At 38.4% G+C, this 18,845-nt stretch overlaps 1 protein-coding gene across 1 annotated transcript in view; it reads left to right on the forward strand.

Moving 5' to 3' along the window:
* The window catches only part of MIB1 (MIB E3 ubiquitin protein ligase 1), a 141,588-nt gene that overhangs the window by 61,517 nt on the left and 61,226 nt on the right, over nucleotides 1–18,845 (forward strand). Inside the window, exons 9-12 of the mRNA XM_007523664.3 lie at nucleotides 653–786; nucleotides 7,614–7,721; nucleotides 11,092–11,289; nucleotides 15,597–15,748. Of these exons, the coding sequence (XP_007523726.1) occupies nucleotides 653–786; nucleotides 7,614–7,721; nucleotides 11,092–11,289; nucleotides 15,597–15,748 (592 nt within the window). The remainder of the gene's footprint in view (nucleotides 1–652; nucleotides 787–7,613; nucleotides 7,722–11,091; nucleotides 11,290–15,596; nucleotides 15,749–18,845) is intronic.

Consider the following 18,845-nt stretch of genomic DNA (forward strand, 5'->3'; position numbering starts at 1 on the left):
GGTGGAACAGTGCTGTGGCATCTAGATATTGTTGTATTTGTTAACACTTAGCATCTGCCTATTTAGCTGAAAATTGATTTGTGTCTTAAATATATATATATATATATGTGTGTGTGTGTGTTTGTGTGTGTACACGTAAGACTATATTAAGTACATATAAAAGGCGATGTAAGCATATATATGTATGTATGAGTATATACGAATATATGACTTTTGAATTAAAATCATTGATGTGTTGAATTATTTAGCCATCTATAGTTTTGACCTTAGAGTTGGTATGCTTAAATCTGAAGGGAAGTTTGTGTCATTAGGTTCACTATGATATTTTCATTATGGTGTGTTCATTTATAGTATCTTTGATATGACTTCTAAAACTTGTAGTGTTACTTGAATGTAGATATGCTTTTCCCTGAATATTTAACTTGAATTACACAAATTGAAGAAAGTTGGAAATACTTTACTTTATGGATTCAAATTTAGGAGCTTTATATGGAAATAATTATAACTTGCATAGATAATTAACTATAGTATAATAGAAAAAATTAATGATAGAAATAAAGAGAGGAAAATATACATTATAGGAAAATGTCTGTTAGTAGTTAAGGTTTGATAGCCTTTTACATTATCAGCAGCTTTATTTAATGCTTTGCAGAAAGACTCTCCCAACTTTTGAAGAAATTATTCGAAACCCAAGAATCTGGTGACCTCAATGAAGAATTGGTTAAGGCTGCTGCCAATGGAGATGTTGCTAAGGTGGAAGATTTACTAAAAAGACCAGATGTGGATGTAAGCAGTTTTTATAATTTTAAAGCATATGTAAAAGTAAAATTGTATAGTGAGCCTTATATCTTAGAAACAGAAAAATTATCTCAGAAATTAAGACTTTGCTGGGCATGGGTGGTGGCACACCTGGTTGAGTGCACATGTTATAGTGTGCAAAGACTCAGGTTAGAGCTTCTGGTCCCCACCTGCAGAGGGGAAACTTTGCAAGTTTAAAGCAGTGTTGCACGTGTCTCTATCCCTCTCTGTTATCTCCTTCCCTCTCAATTTATGGATGTCTGCAGTAAATAAACAAAGATAACTTAAAAAAAAAGTCATCAAAAAAACAGACTTTGCCAGTTATGACTGTGTATTTCTTCTTCTGTCTGTCTGTCTGTCTGTCTGTCTCCTCTCTTTGTGTGTAGTATTTTAAAGAAGACACCAGGTATCATTTTTTCAGTGTGAGTTAAAAAAATTTTTTTTTACTATCTTTATTTATTGTATACAGCCAGAAATCAAGAGGGTGATAGAGAGGGAAAGAGGCAGAGAGACACCTGCAGCACTACTTCACCACTTGCAAAGCTTTCCTCCTACAGGTGGGGACAAGGGGCTTGAACCTGGGTCCTTGTGCATTGTAATACTTTCACTCAATCAGGTGCACCACCCAGCCCCTCAGTGTGAAATTGTTTTTTTTGACTTTGAAATTATTTTTATTTACATTTTTTTTATTAGGAAATTAATGTTTTATATTCAACAGTAAATACATGCATAGCATGCATAACGTTTCCCAGATTTCCATATAGCAGTACAATCTCCACTAGGTCCTCTGTCATCCTTTTTGGACCTGTATTCTCCCCCCTACCCCCACCCCAGAGTCTTTTACTTTGGTGCAATATGCCAATTCCAGTTCAGGTTCTACTTGTGTTTTCTCTTCTGGTCTTGTTTTTCAACTTCTGCCAGAGAATGAGATCATCCCATATTCATTCTTCTGTTTCTGACTTATTTCACTTAACATTCACCATTTTTTATAGCTGGTAGGTCCATTTCTAGCCTTCTGAGAGTTCTCCAGACTGCTCTCCACAGAGAGCATTCACACCAGCAGTGCAGGAGGGTTCCTTTGACCCCACAACCACTCCAGCATTTGCTGCTGTTACCTTTTCTGATGTATGACATTCTCACAGGAGTGAAGTGGTATCTCATTGTTGCCTTTATTTGCATGTCTCTGACAATCAAAGACTTGGAGCATTTTTTCATGTGTTTCTCGGCCTTTGGATCTCTACTGTGGTGAATATTCTGTCCATGTGCTCCCCCCATTTTTGGATGAGTTATTTGTTTTCTTGTTGTTGAGTTTGGCAAGCTCTTTTTATATTCTGTTTTTTAGCCTCTTGTCTGATGTACGGCATGTAAAGATCTTTTCCCATTCTGTGAGGGGTCTCTTGATTTGGGTAGTGGTTTCTTTAGCTGTGCAGAAGCTTTTTAATTTGATGTAGTCCCATAGGTTTATGCTTGCCTTAGTCTTCTTTGTAATTGGATTCGTTTCATTGAAGATGTCTTTAAACTTTATGCGGAAAAGAGTTCTGCCAATATTTTCCTCTAAGTATCTGATAGTTTGTGGTCTAACATCCAAGTCCTTGATCCACTTGTTCTTTACTTTTATATTTGGTGAATTATAGTCGTTCAGTTTCATTCTTCTGCATGTTTCAACCCATTTTTTCCAATACCATTTGTTGAAGAGACTCCTCTTCCCCCATTTAATAGTCTGGACACCGTTGTCAAAGATTTGATGTTCGTAGGTGTGGGGGCTTACTTCTGGGCTTTCAGTTCTATTCTACTGGTTAGTGTGTCTATTCATATTCCAGTACCAAGCAGTTTTGATTACACTGGCCCTATAATACAGTTTGAGATCTGGGAGTGTGATATCTCCTGTTCTGTTCTTTCTTCTCAAGATTATTTTGGCAATTCTAGGTCTTTTCTGGTTCCAGATAAACATTTGTACCATTTGTTCTATTCTCCTAAAAAATGTGGTTGGGATCTTGATGGGGATAGCATTAAATCTGTAGATGGCTCTGGGTAATATATTCATTTTGATGATGTTAATTCTTCCAATCCATGGACATGGAATATCTTTATACTTCTTTGTGTCTTTTCAGTGTGAATTTTTAAGAATACTTATAGTCCCTTATTTTTGTATTTTTATGATTAATAGAATTTAGATAATTTGAGAAATTTCCTCATGTAAATGTCATTTTATTATGACTTAAACATACATTTTTTTAAATTTGATAAGCTGTGTTCTATCCCTCTTTTCTAAAATTTAATATAACATTTTCTCTTCCCTTCTCAGTGAAGATTATTTCACAGTTTATAATGTACATGACATATATTTTGTATATCTTTGTAGTTTATATTGTAATTTTACCATTCACATAGGCTGTATTTTAAAGAAGTCATTTTGGTTTTAGTGTTGTCATCCATTGTCTTTGTCTTTGTTGCCAGTGTGATGTTTTGAATCATTATTATGAATCATTATGGTGTTGAGAGGGCATTTATTACCATATCTTTATATGTACTTACTATAGGTGGTTCAAAGAAGATCAGATCTATAATTATGAGGTCTGAACATTTTATTTGTATGAGCTGACATGGTATTTTAAGTTTGTTAGAGATGTCAGTTGTAGTATAACTGTTTTTTTTTTTTTTTTGGTTGTAAGGTATGTGCTAAATTGTTTTAGACATTTAGACATCTCAGATTTCCACATAACAATTCTACCCACTCGATGTCCTCCTCTGCCATGTTCCAGGACCTTAATCTTCCTCTCCAACCCCAGAGTTTTTTAGTTTTGTGTAATACACCAAACCCAGTCCAAGTTCTGCTTAGTGTTTTCTTATTTTTCAGCCCCCCCCCTTTTTATTACTATTAGTGATTTGATACTGATAAGATTGGGGATAACGGGTACAAATCACCAGTTCTCAACACCAATGTTCCCTCCACTGGAAGCTTCCTCATTCTTTATCCCTCTGGGTATATGGACCAAAGATCTCTATGGAGCGCTGGTTGGATGTCTGGCTTCTTTAATTGCTTCACTGCTGGACATGGACTTTGGCAGGTTGATAGCATACTGCCAGCTTGTTTCTACATTTCCCTATTAGGGTAGGGCTCTGGGGAGGTGAGGTTCTAAGACACATTGGTGAGGGTCATCTGCCCAGAGAAGTCAGGATGGAATCATTATAACGTCTGCAACTTGGTGTCTGCATGGTGGTAGGATATACAGTGAGACAAAATGGTTAATGAACAGGAACTAAAAAGAAGGAACAGAGCAGATGAGATTAGGGATCTTATGGTGGAAGAAAGCTAGGAAGTCCAGTTTAGGAAGTCCAGTTTTAGGGGTTCATGACTAAGGTAGTCTTTGCTTGAGTTTGATAGCTATAATGAAGTTGGATAAAGATATTTTCTGAGAAATACCAGAAAATGTCTGTAAGAATGTAAGAGTGGAGAAAAGGTTTAGAAAGTTGGGTTAGGGCAGAGAGTAGCTCCCATTCTTGAAAAAGTTTTATGAATAAAATTAACTATTTACCTCCATCCACCTGACTGTAGCCATATGTATATCACAAAAGCCTGTGTTATCTCTAAGTTCCTGTTGGCCTGAGCTCACAGCTCATGGTCATAGCTGGGAACAGTGCAGACTGCACTCATTTCAGGACCAGTCTTCCTCGAGTGGCAGGGCAGGATACCCCAGCCTCTCTTCAAAGACTGGGGCCGTCCCTACTATAGCTGCTCTATGGTGAGGGCAAGGTCTGGGGAAGGCTTGCAAGAGGGCTTATGATGATGTTCCAGATTAGAGTGACCAGTGGTGGTGGAGAGAGGGATCCTTTAGAGGACTAGGCCCATCATATTTTTGTGGGAATCCAAGGAATCCCTTACTAGGGCCCCATATGATGTGGTGGTGTGATTAACCAAAATGACCATTATTAAGTGAGCAAGTCTCTTGCCCATATCCAACTTTTATAGTCCTCTCTTTATTTGGTGACCTTAGACTTTCTCCTAGTTGTTTAAGTGTTGATTGTCATTTGTTGAACCTAACTAGAGTTAGGTTTTTGGCATCTTTCTTCTTTGGGCCTTTCTGCTAGATTGCCAATCTAATTTTGTCTAGGTCTAGTGAATTAGAGAATTTTTGATACCTTCTTTAGGCACTTCAGCTAGGATTCTAGGTTTATTAGGTCTAAGTTTAATCACTGAGGACTATTGAGCACTTTGACTTTGAGTTATATAATTGCCCCATGCTTATGGCTACACCTGTACCCAGTGCTCTAACCCCCAGCCTGTATCTAGTGCCTGTAACTTTGATGATGTATCATCTCATGTATATAGATGATCCCATGATGATGTTATGTTTATATTTCAAGAATGCAATGCCATCTTTTTGTCAATGAAAAACTTTCTTTTTTCTCTTCAGTTTTCTTGTCCTTTCTGAGTTTTTGTTTCCTTTTAAAAAATTTCTTTTTATTTTAGTCTTTGTGTTTCATGATGAGTTTATAAGAAAAGAGAGAGAGGGGGGGGGCAGGCAGACAGAGAGACAGAGAGAGAGAAGGAGAAAGGAGGAACACGGTGGTGGTACATCCACCCATAGGTAAAGACTCAAGTTTAAGCCGCTAACCCCACCTGCAGGGGGAACTGTGAAGCAGTATTCTGGTGTCTTTCTATCTCTCCCCTTGCCATTTTTTTCTCCATCAACCAAAAAGAAAAAACAAAACCAATTAACCAAATAAAAACTATTAGGAGTGAACTGAGGTATATAGGAACTGAGCCCAGTGGTAACCCTGGTGACACTAAAAATCTCTTAGTAAGAACAAATGGTTACTGTTGGGAGGAGAATGTGTAATTGAGTACAGGGGAAATGTTTGTGTGGTGGATGGAAACTAGACTTTATTTGGGCTCTGATAGAAATTAAAAAGTAAGTAAATATGTGAAACTTAGCAAATTGCTCCCCTTTCTCCCTCTTATATTCTATTTTTATATGAACTTCAAAACTGACCTTTACTTATATATTATATATTGACTTTCTGATTTTTTAAATTTATTGGGGGATTAATGGTTTACAATGGAAAGTAAAATACAATAGTTTGTACATGCATAACATTTCCACATAACAAAACAACCCCCTCTGCTATCATGTTCCAGGATCTGAACCACCTCCACCCCCACCCCCACCCCCACCCCAGAGTATTTTACTTTGGTGTAATATACCAACTCCAGTCCAAGTTCTGCTTAGTGATTTCCCTCTGGCCTTGTTTTTCAATTTCTATGAGTGAGATTATCCCATATTCATCCTTTTGTTTCTAACTTATCTCACTTAATAAAATTCTTTCAAGCTCCATTCAAGATGGGCTGAAAACGGTGAATTCACCATTTTTAATAGATGAGTAGTATTTCATTGTGTATGTATATCACAACTTGCTCAGCCACTCATCTGTTGCTGGACACTTAGGTCGCTTCCAGGTTTTGGCTATTACAAATTGTGCTGCTATGAACATAGCTGTACACAAATCTTTTTGGATGGGTGTGTTGGGTCCCTTAGGATCTCTCCCCAGGAGAATAATTGCAGGGTCATAGGGTAGGTCTATTTCTAGCCTTCTGAGAGTTCTCCAGACTGCTCTCCACAGGGGTTGGACTCATTGACATCCCCACCAGCTGTGCAGGAGGGTTCCTTTGTTGCCATAACCTTTCCAGCATTTGTTGTTGCTACCTTTTCTGATGTATGATATTCTCATAGGACTGAAGCGGTATCTCATTGTTGCCTTTATTTGCATTTCTCTTACAATCAAAGAGTTGGAGCATTTTTTCCCCATATATTTGTTGTTCTTTTAGGTCTCTTCTGTGGTGAACATTCTGTCCATGTGCTCTCCCCATTTTTGGATTTCGTTGTTGTCTTAATTTGCATTTCTCTTACAAAGAGTTGGAGCATTTTTTTCCCATATATTTGTTGTTCTTTTAGGTCTCTTCTGTGGTGAATATTCTATTCATATCCTCTCCCCATTTTTGGATGGGATTATTTGTTTTATTGTTGCTGAGTTTGTTGAGCTCATTATATATTTTGGTTATTAGCCTCTTGTCTGATGTATGGCATGTAAAGATCTTCTCCCATTCTATGAGGGGGTCTCTTTGTTTGGGTGAGGGTTTCTTTTGCTGTGCAGAAGCTTTTTAATTTTATATAGTCCCATATGTTTATACTTGCCTTAATCTTCTTTTTATTTGGATTTGTATCATTGAAGATGTCTTTAAAATTTATGCAGAAAAGAGTTCTGCCAATATTTTCTTCTAAGTATCTGATGATTTCTGGTCTAACATCCAAGTCCTTGATCCACTGAGAATTTACTTTTGTATTTGGTGAAATATAGTGGTTCAGTTTCATTCTTCTGCATGTTTCAGCCCATTTTTTCCAACACCATTTGTTGAAGAGACTCCCCTTTCCCCATTTAATAGTCTGGGCACCATTGTCAAAGATTAGATGTTCATAGGTGTAGGGGCTTACTTCTGGGCTCTCAATTCTATCCTACTGGTCATTTTGTCTATTCATGTTCTAGTACCAAGTAGTTTTGATTACATGGGCCCTATAATACAGTTTTGAGATCTGACAGTATGATGCCTCCAGTTCTGTTCTTTCTTCTCAAGATTGTTTTAGCAATTCTAGGTCTTTTCTGGTTCCAGATAAACATTTGTACCATTTGTTCTATTCTCCAAAAAAAGGTGGGATCTTAATAGGAATTGCATTACATTTGTGTATGCCTCTGGGTAGCATATTCATTTGACTTTCTGATTTTTAATGTGACTTTTACTTTTTCTTTTTAAAATCTAGGTGAATGGACAATGTGCAGGCCACACTGCTATGCAAGCTGCTAGTCAAAATGGACATGTGGATATTTTGAAGCTGCTTTTGAAACAAAATGTTGATGTAGAAGCAGAGGTAATTTAAACTGAAAAGATTTTAAGTAAGAATTGATGGTCTAGAAATGCAATGTTTACATTTCAGGGTAGATAGTTTTTAATTCTTGTAGGCTCTTCTGATTGAAAAAAATTGACAAAAGGCATCTTGAAACACTGCTGGTATTTATTTTTTTTCTGGGATACCTTAATATGTTTGCATGACTTTAAGCATAGTTAAAAGTGGGATTTTCTTATACTGTAGTAAAACTACAATACTGTAGCCCAGTTGGGTTCATCAAAGGGTCATAATGAAAAATTTGAGGGGAAGCCTAATATAAATGGTGTGGTTCAGAATTTTTTGATCTGTGCCGATCAGAGTACTTCCTATATTTACCTTATATGGAGCCACTAAATTAGAACTTGTTTGGTTTATTGTTTCTTCACCTTAATGCATAATTGAAGATTTTATTTATTTACTTATTTTTTTCCTTTTTCTTTTCATTTGATAGAACAGAGAGGAATTGAGAGTTTAGAGGGAAATAGAGAGGAAGGGAGTAGTACACCTTCAGGCCTCCTTCGTAATTTGTGAAGCATCCGACCAGCAGGTGGAGAGCTGGGGGTTCGAATCCTGATCCTTGCACAGATCCTTGCGCTTAGTAGAATTATTGCTTACTGGCTACAACACTGCCTGCCCCCCATAGTTGAAGATTTTGTAGTGTGTCACTACATGTGTGTATGTATGCTAATTTTAAAAATATTTATTTATTTTCCCTTTTATTGCCCTTGTTTTTCATTGTTGTTGTAGTTATTATTATTGTTGTTATTGATGTTGTCCTTGTTAGGACAGTGAGAAATAGAGGGGAAGACAGGGGGGAGAGAAAGACAGACACCTGCAGATCTGCTTCACTGCTTGTGAAGGGACTCCCCTGCAGGTGGGGAGCCGGGGCTTGAACTGGGATCCTTATGCCAGTTCTTGCGCTTTGCACTACGTGCACTTAACCCACTACACTACTGCCCAACTCCCATGTATGCTAAATTTAATTCAGAATATATTCTTTTTTTCTTTTAAAATTTTAAAAATATTTTTTCTCCCTTTTGTTGTCCTTGTTGGATAGGACAGACAGAAATGGACAGAGTAGGGGAAGACAGAGGGAGAAAGATAGATACGTGCCGACCTGCTTCACCGCTTGTGAAGCGACCCCCCTGCAGGTGGGGAGCCAGGGGCTCGAACTGGGATCCTTGCACCAGTTTGTGCACTTTCTACCACATGCGCTTAACCTGCTGTGCTTTAGTGTAGTGTGACATTATTTAGGAATAGGGGCCAGGCGGTGGCACACCTGTTTAAGCGCACACACTGCAGTGCACAAGGACCCAGGTTCAAGCCCCTGGTCCCCATCTGCAGGGAGAAGGCTTCATGAGTGGTGAAGCAGGGCTGCAGATGTCTCTATCTCTCCCTCCCCTATCAATTTCTGTTTGTCTATCCAATAATAAATTAAAAAAACATTATTTAGGAATAAATGAAAAATTTTAAAAAATATTTATTTTATTTTATTTATTCCCTTTTGTTGCCCTTGCTGTTTTATTGTTGTAGTTATTATTGTTGTTGTCATTGTTGGATAGGACAGAGAGAAATGGAGAGAGGAGGGGAAGACAGAGAGGAGGAGAGTAGACACCTGCAGACCTGCTTCACCGCCTGTGAAGCAACTCCCCTGCAGGTGGGGAGCCAGGGCTCGAACTGGGATCCTTATGCGGGTCCTTGTGCTTTGTGCCACCTGCGCTTAACCTGCTGCGCTACAGCCCGACTCCCATAAATGAAATTTTATCTAGTCTAAGAAGAGGCTGTAGTTTTGTGGAAATGGAATTGCCATCTAAAGAAACTCCACAGTGCTTGCTTTGGGAGTATATTTGTAGACTTGAACCCTTTAATCAAGGAAAAGAAAAGCATAAGTAGACTAACAGGACTACATTAAACTGAAAAGTTTCTGTGTAGCTAAAGAAACCATCACCAAACAAAAATCTGCTCAATTGGAGATCTTTATACACCACACATCAGAGAAAGCAATAATATCCAAAGTCTATAAAGAGATCACAAAACTCACCAACAGAAGACAGATGACCCCATTAAATAGTGGGGAGAGAGAATTTTCACTGAAGATTTCCAGATGGCCACAGACATGAAAAAAAAAAAAAGCTCAAAGTCACTGATGATTGGAGAAATACAAATAAACAGCAATGAGATAGTCCTGCACACCTGTTAGAATGTCATATGTTAGTATTGAAACAGGTGTTCTGAGGATGTAGGGGAACAGGAACTCTTCTACACTGCTGGTGTGGCTGTGGTTTGATTTAACCATGAGAGTAAATACTGGTTTATAGTACTATAGGAGAGATCACTAAGATGGACCTACCCTGTGATCTGGTTATTTCTCTCCTAGGGAGTCTGCTCAGAGAACACAGAAATACCTATTTAGAGAGATGTGTGTACATCTATGTTCATAGCAGGATTATCTGTAATTGCCTAAACTTGGAAGCAACCCATTTACCCAGTGATAGATGAGTGGCTAAGAAAGTTGTGGAGATAGATATAATAGAATGCTATTCAGCTGTAAGAAATGATGAAATCTTTGTCACATTTAAGGTGAAATTTCGAGGAATCATGTTAAATTAGGTAAACCAAAAGGAGAAGGATGGACGTTGGGTGATAGCATTTAGTAAATGGATGAAACGGAAGACCTAGGGTGACTAATTGTGGTCTAGTGCAGCTGAACCAAGGAGTCTGAATAGGGAAGTGGGATGGCATTGGGGACCCTATATGCTACAATTGAAGAAGACTTAATTGGTGGTAGGAGTGGTGAAGTAAGTAATTGTACTCAAGTGATACGAAAAAAATCAAAAAACAAAACTTTTGAGTAGACATTTCATCACAGAAGACATAGACATGATCCATAAAAAAATCCTCAAAACTCGGGAAATGTAAATCAATGTCACAGTGAGATACCACCTCACTCTCATTAGGATGACTGCTACTAAAAAGCCCCCATGCAAATTACGATGGTTTGTAAGGTTGTAGAAAAATTGAAACCCTTGTGCAAATTTTTTAGGTGAAAGTTTAGTTGTATTATAATCGAAGTTTTCCATAATGCAGACTTAATATCACGTCTGATTGGTTAGAAGTAATGAAAGATCAGACTACTTTTGAGAAAACTATTGGTTCAATATATTTATGACATTATATTCACACGGGCTTATCTTGGAATCCACCACTATTCAAGTGAATGCCTAATTATCTTATTGGCTCCATCTTTTTCTCATATGAGTCTTGCTCTTTATTTTTAACCATTAGATTTACCTCTTGAATCTTGTTTTAGGTGAGTTACATTCACTAACTCAAATTTAAATGCTGATTTTAGGATAAAGATGGAGATAGAGCAGTTCACCATGCAGCTTTTGGAGATGAAGGTGCTGTTATAGAAGTACTGCACCGAGGTAGTGCTGATTTGAATGCTCGCAACAAACGCAGACAGACACCACTTCATATTGCTGTTAATAAAGGTCACCTTCAAGTTGTGAAGACTCTATTGGACTTTGGCTGCCACCCCAGTCTCCAGGTAAAACCTTTTTTTAAAATTTTTTATTTAAGAAAGGATTAATGAGCAAAAACATAAGGTAGGAGGGGTACAACTCCACACAATTCCCACCACCCAATCTCCAAAACCCACCCCCTCCCATGATAGCTTTCCCATTCTCTAGCCCTCTGGGAGCATGGACCCAGGGTCATTGAGGGTTGCAGAAGGTAGAAGGTCTAGCTTCTGTAATTGCTTCCCCGCTGAACTTGGGTGTTGCCTGGTCGGTCCATACTCCCACTCTGCCTCTCTCTTTCCCTAGTAAGGTGTGTCTCTGGGGAAGCTGAGCTCCAGGACACATTGGTGGGGTCTTCAATCCAGGGAAGCCTGGCCAGCATCCTGGTGGCATCTGGAACCTGGTGATTGAAAAGAGAGTTAACATACGAAGCCAAACAATTTGTTGAGCAATCATGGATCCCAAGCTTGGAATAGTGGAGAGGAAGTGTTAGGGAGGTACTCACTGCATACTCTAGTGTACTTCTGCTTTCAGGTATATATTTTGCAGTAGTTTATGGATACGTGTGAACATAAGCTCTCTCTCACAGAAACTGGTGTATATCTAGGTTTTGGGACTTTGTTAGAAAGTGAACCACCTGAGATGAAATTAGAGTGTAGTATAAAAGGAAAGGTCTCACCTGAGTAATGAAGCTGAAGGGTTGTCATTCCACACGTGAAGTCTCTGGACACAGTCTGAGGTGAAGCATGTTGAGGTGGCAATCGTTGCGTTGGTTAGGTTGTGATCAGTGGATGCAATATTATTTGATATGGATTGGGAGATGCATACGGGAAAGTGGGCCCTATCCAAGGGTTCCAGGACTGGGGGAAGTAGGGGCTCTCTAGTGGAGATGTGAGGTTCCTGCTGTCTTAGGGTTCAAAAAGACAATCGATAGTTAATGTTATCATCACATTATTTGGTAATTGGGTTAACTTTGAAAAGTCCTTTTGTTCTGGTTTGCTGTACAGTATCCAGTATCTTGTATATAGCTGTGCTATTGGATGCTTCCAGGTAAAACCTTTAAATAAATATATTCAGCATGTATCACTAGGATCTTATTAAAGGGAAGTATGATATTCGTTAGTGAGCATTCTTTTGTGATCAGTTCTTTTTTATGATTAGTTTCAGGGAATTAATGGGGTTATTGGAAAAGTCATGATGCATTTTTGCATAGAAGATCATAGAGCAATACGTCATGACTTTTCCAATAACCCAATATATCAGAGGTATAGTACATAATAAAATTGGAGGGTGTTCTTTTAGAAGTCTTAGAGTGTCAAAAACCTGGTTTTATGTTATGAGCAGCTTTTCAGATTAGCTGATAATGCAAAATTATCAGCTTTGAACAGTGACTATGACTGGGTTTTAGCATTTTGTAATAGTTTCTTCATGACTGTTATTTTCATTGTAGCTCAACTTATTTTAGAGTACATAGTGGTTATTTGTCGGGCTGAGCTTCACTGATGGGAGACAGATGACCAGGGACTCATGGCTGAGCTGTACACAGTATCTCTTTATTCATGTAGAACACAGCACAATCTAAACTAAGCTAAGCTAAACTAAAACTAATGTACTTGCCAAGTAGGGTGTAAACAGGATGTGATGTAGAGAGGGTGGAGAGAAAAGTGACTGGTGAAAATCAGGGTGTGACAAGGAGAGGGGGCGGAGCAGGCGAGAATTCTACCACTGAACCACCAATGCCCTGGAGGGAGGGTGATGCTTAGTTAACAATGGTTATGTAAATAGAATACAGTGTTAAGCAGGGGGGATTAAACCAAATGAAACAGAAGGGGTTTTTAGAAGCAGAATTAGAAGCATACCAACAGTTATTAGAAAATTTTATGTTTGGAAAAAGTAGACTTCTAGAGTTGATTTACAATAGGACCTAATTTTTGAAGTAACAGTGAACTAGAAGTAGTAGTTCTTTTTCATTTATAGCTTCAACGGCCAAAAGAATTTGTTTGATTATAGCTCAGAAATGTAATAAAGAATTGCATAGGCCTTATCCATTGCGCCAACTCCCGGACCACTCTGTCTCCCTCCCTATCTTCCCTCCCCACTGAATTTCACTCTGTCTCTATCCAATAATAAATAAATAAATAAATAAATAATATATATATATATATAAAAATAAAAAAAAATAAAGGGGCTGGGTGGTGGCATAGCCGCTTAAGTATACATTGTCCTATGTGAAGGGAACCCTGCGAGGATCCAGGTTCAAGCCCTGGCTCTCCACCTGCAGTGGGAACACTTGATAAGTGGTAAAACAGGTATGCAGGTGTCTGTCTTTCTCTCCCTCTCTCCCCTCTCAATTTCTTTTAGTCTTATCAAATAAAACAAAAAGAAATGCATAGGCATTGGAACTGGTTTAAGAAGAGTTGAGAGACTCAGCTTATTTACATTTAAGCAACTAATCTTTAGGCGGTACAGTCATTTTGCACTTGACAGGTCTTAGAACTTAGAGGTTCTAAATGATGGTAGAATTGGAGGGTGGGGAAGAAGCTGAGGGACTATATGAAGCAGTTAAAAGATTTATTTAGTGATTCAATATTGATGTATAAAATTGTAAGGTAATAGGAGTGGGGCTATTACAGTAGTTCTGTAACTGTAGTAGTAACTGTAGTTCCATACAGTTCCCATGACCAGAGTTCTGTGTCCCCATCCTTCTCACTGGAAACTGCAGTACTTCTTCCAAGGCCACAGATAGGGGCTTTTCCCACAATTATGTATCTTTGTTTATATATATATATATATATATATATATATATATATATATATATATATATATATATATTTTCCCCTGACTTTTTCTACAGTCTTGCTGTCACTTCCTTTCTAAGTCACAGTTACACCTATTACTACTTCCAAGAGTCCTTCCTTCTTTCCTCTTCTCTCTCAAATAAGAGAAACAGTACCTGGCTTCCTCTGCTGTTTCCTGGATTTGCATCCCTCTCAGTGATGGCATAAAAGCAAGATTACTGGTGACAAATGCTTCAGGTCCTGGTTGGATAGAGGTATAGACCCCTCTGGTCATCTTCCCTTAACATCTCCCCCTCTGGGTGTATGGACTAAAATTCTTTTTGGGGTGCAGAAGGTGGGAGTTCTGACTTCTGTAAATGCTCCTTTATTGGACATGGGTATCGGTAGGTCAGTCCTCTCGCTACCCCCAGCCTGTTTCTCTTTTCCTAGTAGGCTAGGGCTCTGGGGAGGGGAGGTTCTAGAAAGCACTGGTGAGGCCATCTGCCCAGGGAAGTCAGGATGGAATCATACTAGCATCTGGAACTTGGTGCTGAAAGGCAGTAAGGTGGAAAGCAGGACAAAATGTTTAATAAGTAGGAAGTATAAAGTAGGAATAGGGCAGGTAGAAGGAAACTAGTTAGTCTATTTTTGATATGTTCCTAGGAGCCCATGTTTTGAGTTTGATAGCTAACATAGGGTGGACTAGAGGTATTGCCTGGGCAGATGTTGTCAAGAGTTGAGAATAGGATTAGGGCAGAGAATTGCTCACAAACTAAGAAAATACATAAATGCATTTAACTGATTACCACATTGATCTAACTCAGGACTCATATCTCATATTTAGCAAAGGAGTTAGTCCAACTGCCAAGTCTCTGACAGACTTGAGACTACAACCTATAGTCACAGCTGGGCACATTCTAGGCTGCACTCACTTCAGAACCAGTCTTCACGTGTCAGAGTAGGCTGACCAGACTCCCTTAGGAGGTATAGTATGGAGCAGACGCTGCCATTCATGAGGGGAAGGTTCTAAAGAGATTGAAAGACTGAATTTTTACCTGACTTTCTTGTCTATTATGAGTGAGTACAAGGTGGTAAGAATTGACAGGATAGTTAGTTGAGAAGAGTGATAAAAGTTTGGAATAGTTTTAGTGGGAACCAAAAAGCAAAACAGACAGGAGTTGGGAGAAACTTATCCTGTCATATTAAGAAGTCCATCTCAAGCTAAAGTCTAGATTTTTGGTGCCACTTGATTAACCTCATTACTTTTTACAGCCAAGTGAATTATGTTTAGGAAATTAAATTATACTTGTTTGATGATTGCTTCCCCCCCCTTTTTTTTTAGTAAAGCTACAACATGTCTATTTTTTTTAATTTAGCGATAATGAGCCAGTGTTTTTCACCAGCATTTAACAAATATAACAGCATATTTTATGTTTAGTTGTTGAACATGATTTCTGTTTTTGTTTTTTTGCTTAGTAGTTCAATGTAAGTATTAAGTATATGTCAGTATTATGATTGAAGAAAAGCTAATAAAAATCTCTTTAAACTTAAAAAAAAGGATTCTGAAGGTGATACCCCTCTTCATGATGCAATAAGTAAGAAGCGTGATGATATCTTGGCAGTTCTTCTGGAAGCTGGAGCAGATGTTACTATTACAAACAATAATGGTTTCAATGCACTACACCATGCAGCACTAAGAGGAAATCCCAGGTAAAGATGTCACTATTCGCTACTTTATATGTAGTTTAAAAGTACTTTTTCTTTCTTTGCCCCATGCATTCTTTCTTTTTTATAATCTTTTATTTATTGGATAGAGACAGCCAGAAATTGAGAGGAAGGTATAGATAGACAGAGACCTACAGTACTGCTTCAGCACTTGTGATGCTTTCCTTCTACAGGTAGGGACTGGGGGCTTGAATTGGGGTCTTTGTGCATTGTAACATGTGTCCTCAACCAGGTGTGCTACCATCTGGCTCCTAAAAATACTTTTGTTTTCTTTTTCTGTAGTGTATATTCTTTTATTCTAGTACTGATGAAGAAATAATGTTGATTTCTTTTAGTATTTTTAGTTTTGTGGAAATTTTATTTTCATTAAGTAAGATCTATGCGACGATGGTTTTGGACATTAAGCTAATGTATGTAAGTGACTAGTTAAATGTATGGTGAATATGAGTGTGCATTACCAGGGATACTTACTTATATCTAAAGATTTAATTAACAGTGATTCTATTTTGATTTAGATTCTTCCAAGATTTCTCAGAGTGGCCTCTGATCCCATATTGTTAATTTGCATGTGAACTATTTTTTTTGGTGACTAATTATTAACTTAACTAATTTGTATACATATATATACACATATATATTCTTATTTTCTTCCTCCATTTATTTTTAAAGACTTTTTGGTTTATATTATTCTTACTTTATCATTTTTATTTAATAGTGGTTTAATAATGATTAACAAGTTTGTAAGGTAACAGGTGTACAAATCTATACAATTTCCACCACCAGAGCTCCTTGTCCCATCCCCTCCATTGGAAGCTTCCCTATTGTTTATCCCTCTGGGAGCATGGACCAAAATTCTTCATGGGGCACAGAAGGTGGGAGTTCTGGTTTCTGTAATTGCTTCTCTGCTGGACATGGATGTTGGCAGTTGATCCATATCCCCAGCCAGTTTCTGTTATTCCATAGTGGTGTAGGGCTCTGGGGAGGTGGGTTCTAGAACACATTAGTGAGGTTGTCTGCCCAGGGAAGTCAGGATGGCATCATAGTAGCATCTGCAGCTTATTGGATCAAAGGCAATTTCATATATATATATATAGTTTTATTTTACTTTATTATTTTATTTTATAGAGAGATGCAGAGACATAGAAACACGAAATCACTGCTCAGCTCTGCCTTATGAGGGCGTTAGGGATTGAAGTTGGGACTGGAGCTTTAGGCATGGAGCCTCAGGCATAAGAGTCTTTGCATAACCATTATGCTATCTCCCCCACCTGGCAGTAAGATATAATACAGGACAAATTGTTCAATAAACAGGAACCCACGGATAGGAGTAGAACAGATGAAATTAGAGGTCTTCATGTGGGAAGAAGCTAGGAAGTCTATTTTAGGTATATTCTAAGGGGCCCATGACTTCAGTATAATTTTTGTTTGAGCCTGATAGCTAAAATGCAGGTGGACTAAAAATGTTGTTTGGGAAGATGGTGTCAAGAGTTGAGAATAGCACTAGAAAGCTGGATCAGGGCAGAGAGTAGCTCCCAAATATGAGGAAAGCATATAAATGCCATCAACAGTTGTTAACCCCATCATTCTGTCCTAGGGCATATATATATATATGAGAAAAGATTAATATATTCATATTTAACAAAGGGGCCTGTGTAACCTCTGCTTCCTTGTCAGTCTGAGCTTGCAGTCCATGGTCACAGCTAGGAACAGTCTAGATTGCTGTCATTTTAGGACCAGTAGGTTGACCCAACCTTCCTTTGAAGAGTGGGGCAGTCCAGTCTACCATTGCTGCTCTACAGCGAAGGCCAGGTCCTGTAGAGGCCCACAAGAGGGCTTATGATGATCTTCCTGATGGAAGTGACCAGTGATGGCGGAGGGGGATCTATTATAGGTCTATTATAGGCCCATCATATCTATGTGGGAATACAAGGGTTCCCTGACTAGAGCCCCAGATGATGGGGTGGCCTGGTCTCTTGTCGGTATCTAGCTTTTGTAGTCACTTTTAGCTAATGAGGTTAGAATTAAAGTCATTGAGGGATGTGAAGTAGAGGTAGGAGAGAAGGGTGTCTAGGCCTAAGTAGTAAATGTTTGATTAGGTACTTTATGGTGACTTCTTTAGGTCTTTCTGCTTCCTTGCTATACTTATTGAGTCTGAGTCTACTCAGACTATTGAGCACTTTTCCTTTGAGGTATATAGTTTCCCCTAACTTATGGATATACATGTCCCTTAGGCTCTCATGTACATTTAGAGTCTAAGTTTCTAGGGAATACGCCATTTGAAATGGAACTAGGTAGTCCCATGTGTTAGGAAAGGTGTTACCAGACTATTGGAGCTGGGGGATTAACATCTCTTGAGGTAGTCTGGTGAGATGTGGTATGATGGCACTGGTCACACTGACTAGTTGAGGCCATTAGAGGCAGTATCATAGGGTAGGGTCAAGAGGAGAAGCAGCAAGAGCACTACTCAACTCTGGCTCGTGATGTTGGGGGCTGAACATGGGAACTTTGGTGCCTCAGACATGAAAGACTTCTTGCATAACCATTATACTACCTCCCCAGTCCTTCATTTATTTTTACCAGAGCAATGCTCAACACTGATTTATGTGAGATTGAACCTGGGGCTTTTGAGCCTCAAGCTTGAAAATCTTTTCACATAACCATTATGACCCTCCCCCATTATTTAATATCTTATTGATTATATAATTACTTACGTAAACTTCTAGTATAGGTGGCTCCCAACCAAACAGTAGTAAGTTTTCACTGAAAAGTGCTTTTGTGAAATTACAGTTTTCATAAAGGAGCTGCAGAACTCCACAGAAAAGAAAAAAAAAAAAAGCAGGTGGGGCTGGACAGTGGCCCACCCAGTTAAGAACACATAATAAGCGCAAGGACCCATGCAAGGATCCTAGTTCGAGTCCCCAGCGCCCTGCCTGCATCAGGGATGCTTCACAAGTGAAGAAACAAGTCTGCTTATTTTATTTTATTTTAATTTTTAAGGTTTTTTTTTAAAAAAAAAAACCTTAATTAATTAATTCGCTTTTGTTGCCCTTGTTTTATTGTTGTAGTTATTGTTGTTATTGGA

This window comes from Erinaceus europaeus, chromosome 15 (genome assembly GCF_950295315.1).
Source record: "Erinaceus europaeus chromosome 15, mEriEur2.1, whole genome shotgun sequence".
NCBI lineage: Eukaryota > Metazoa > Chordata > Mammalia > Eulipotyphla > Erinaceidae > Erinaceus > Erinaceus europaeus.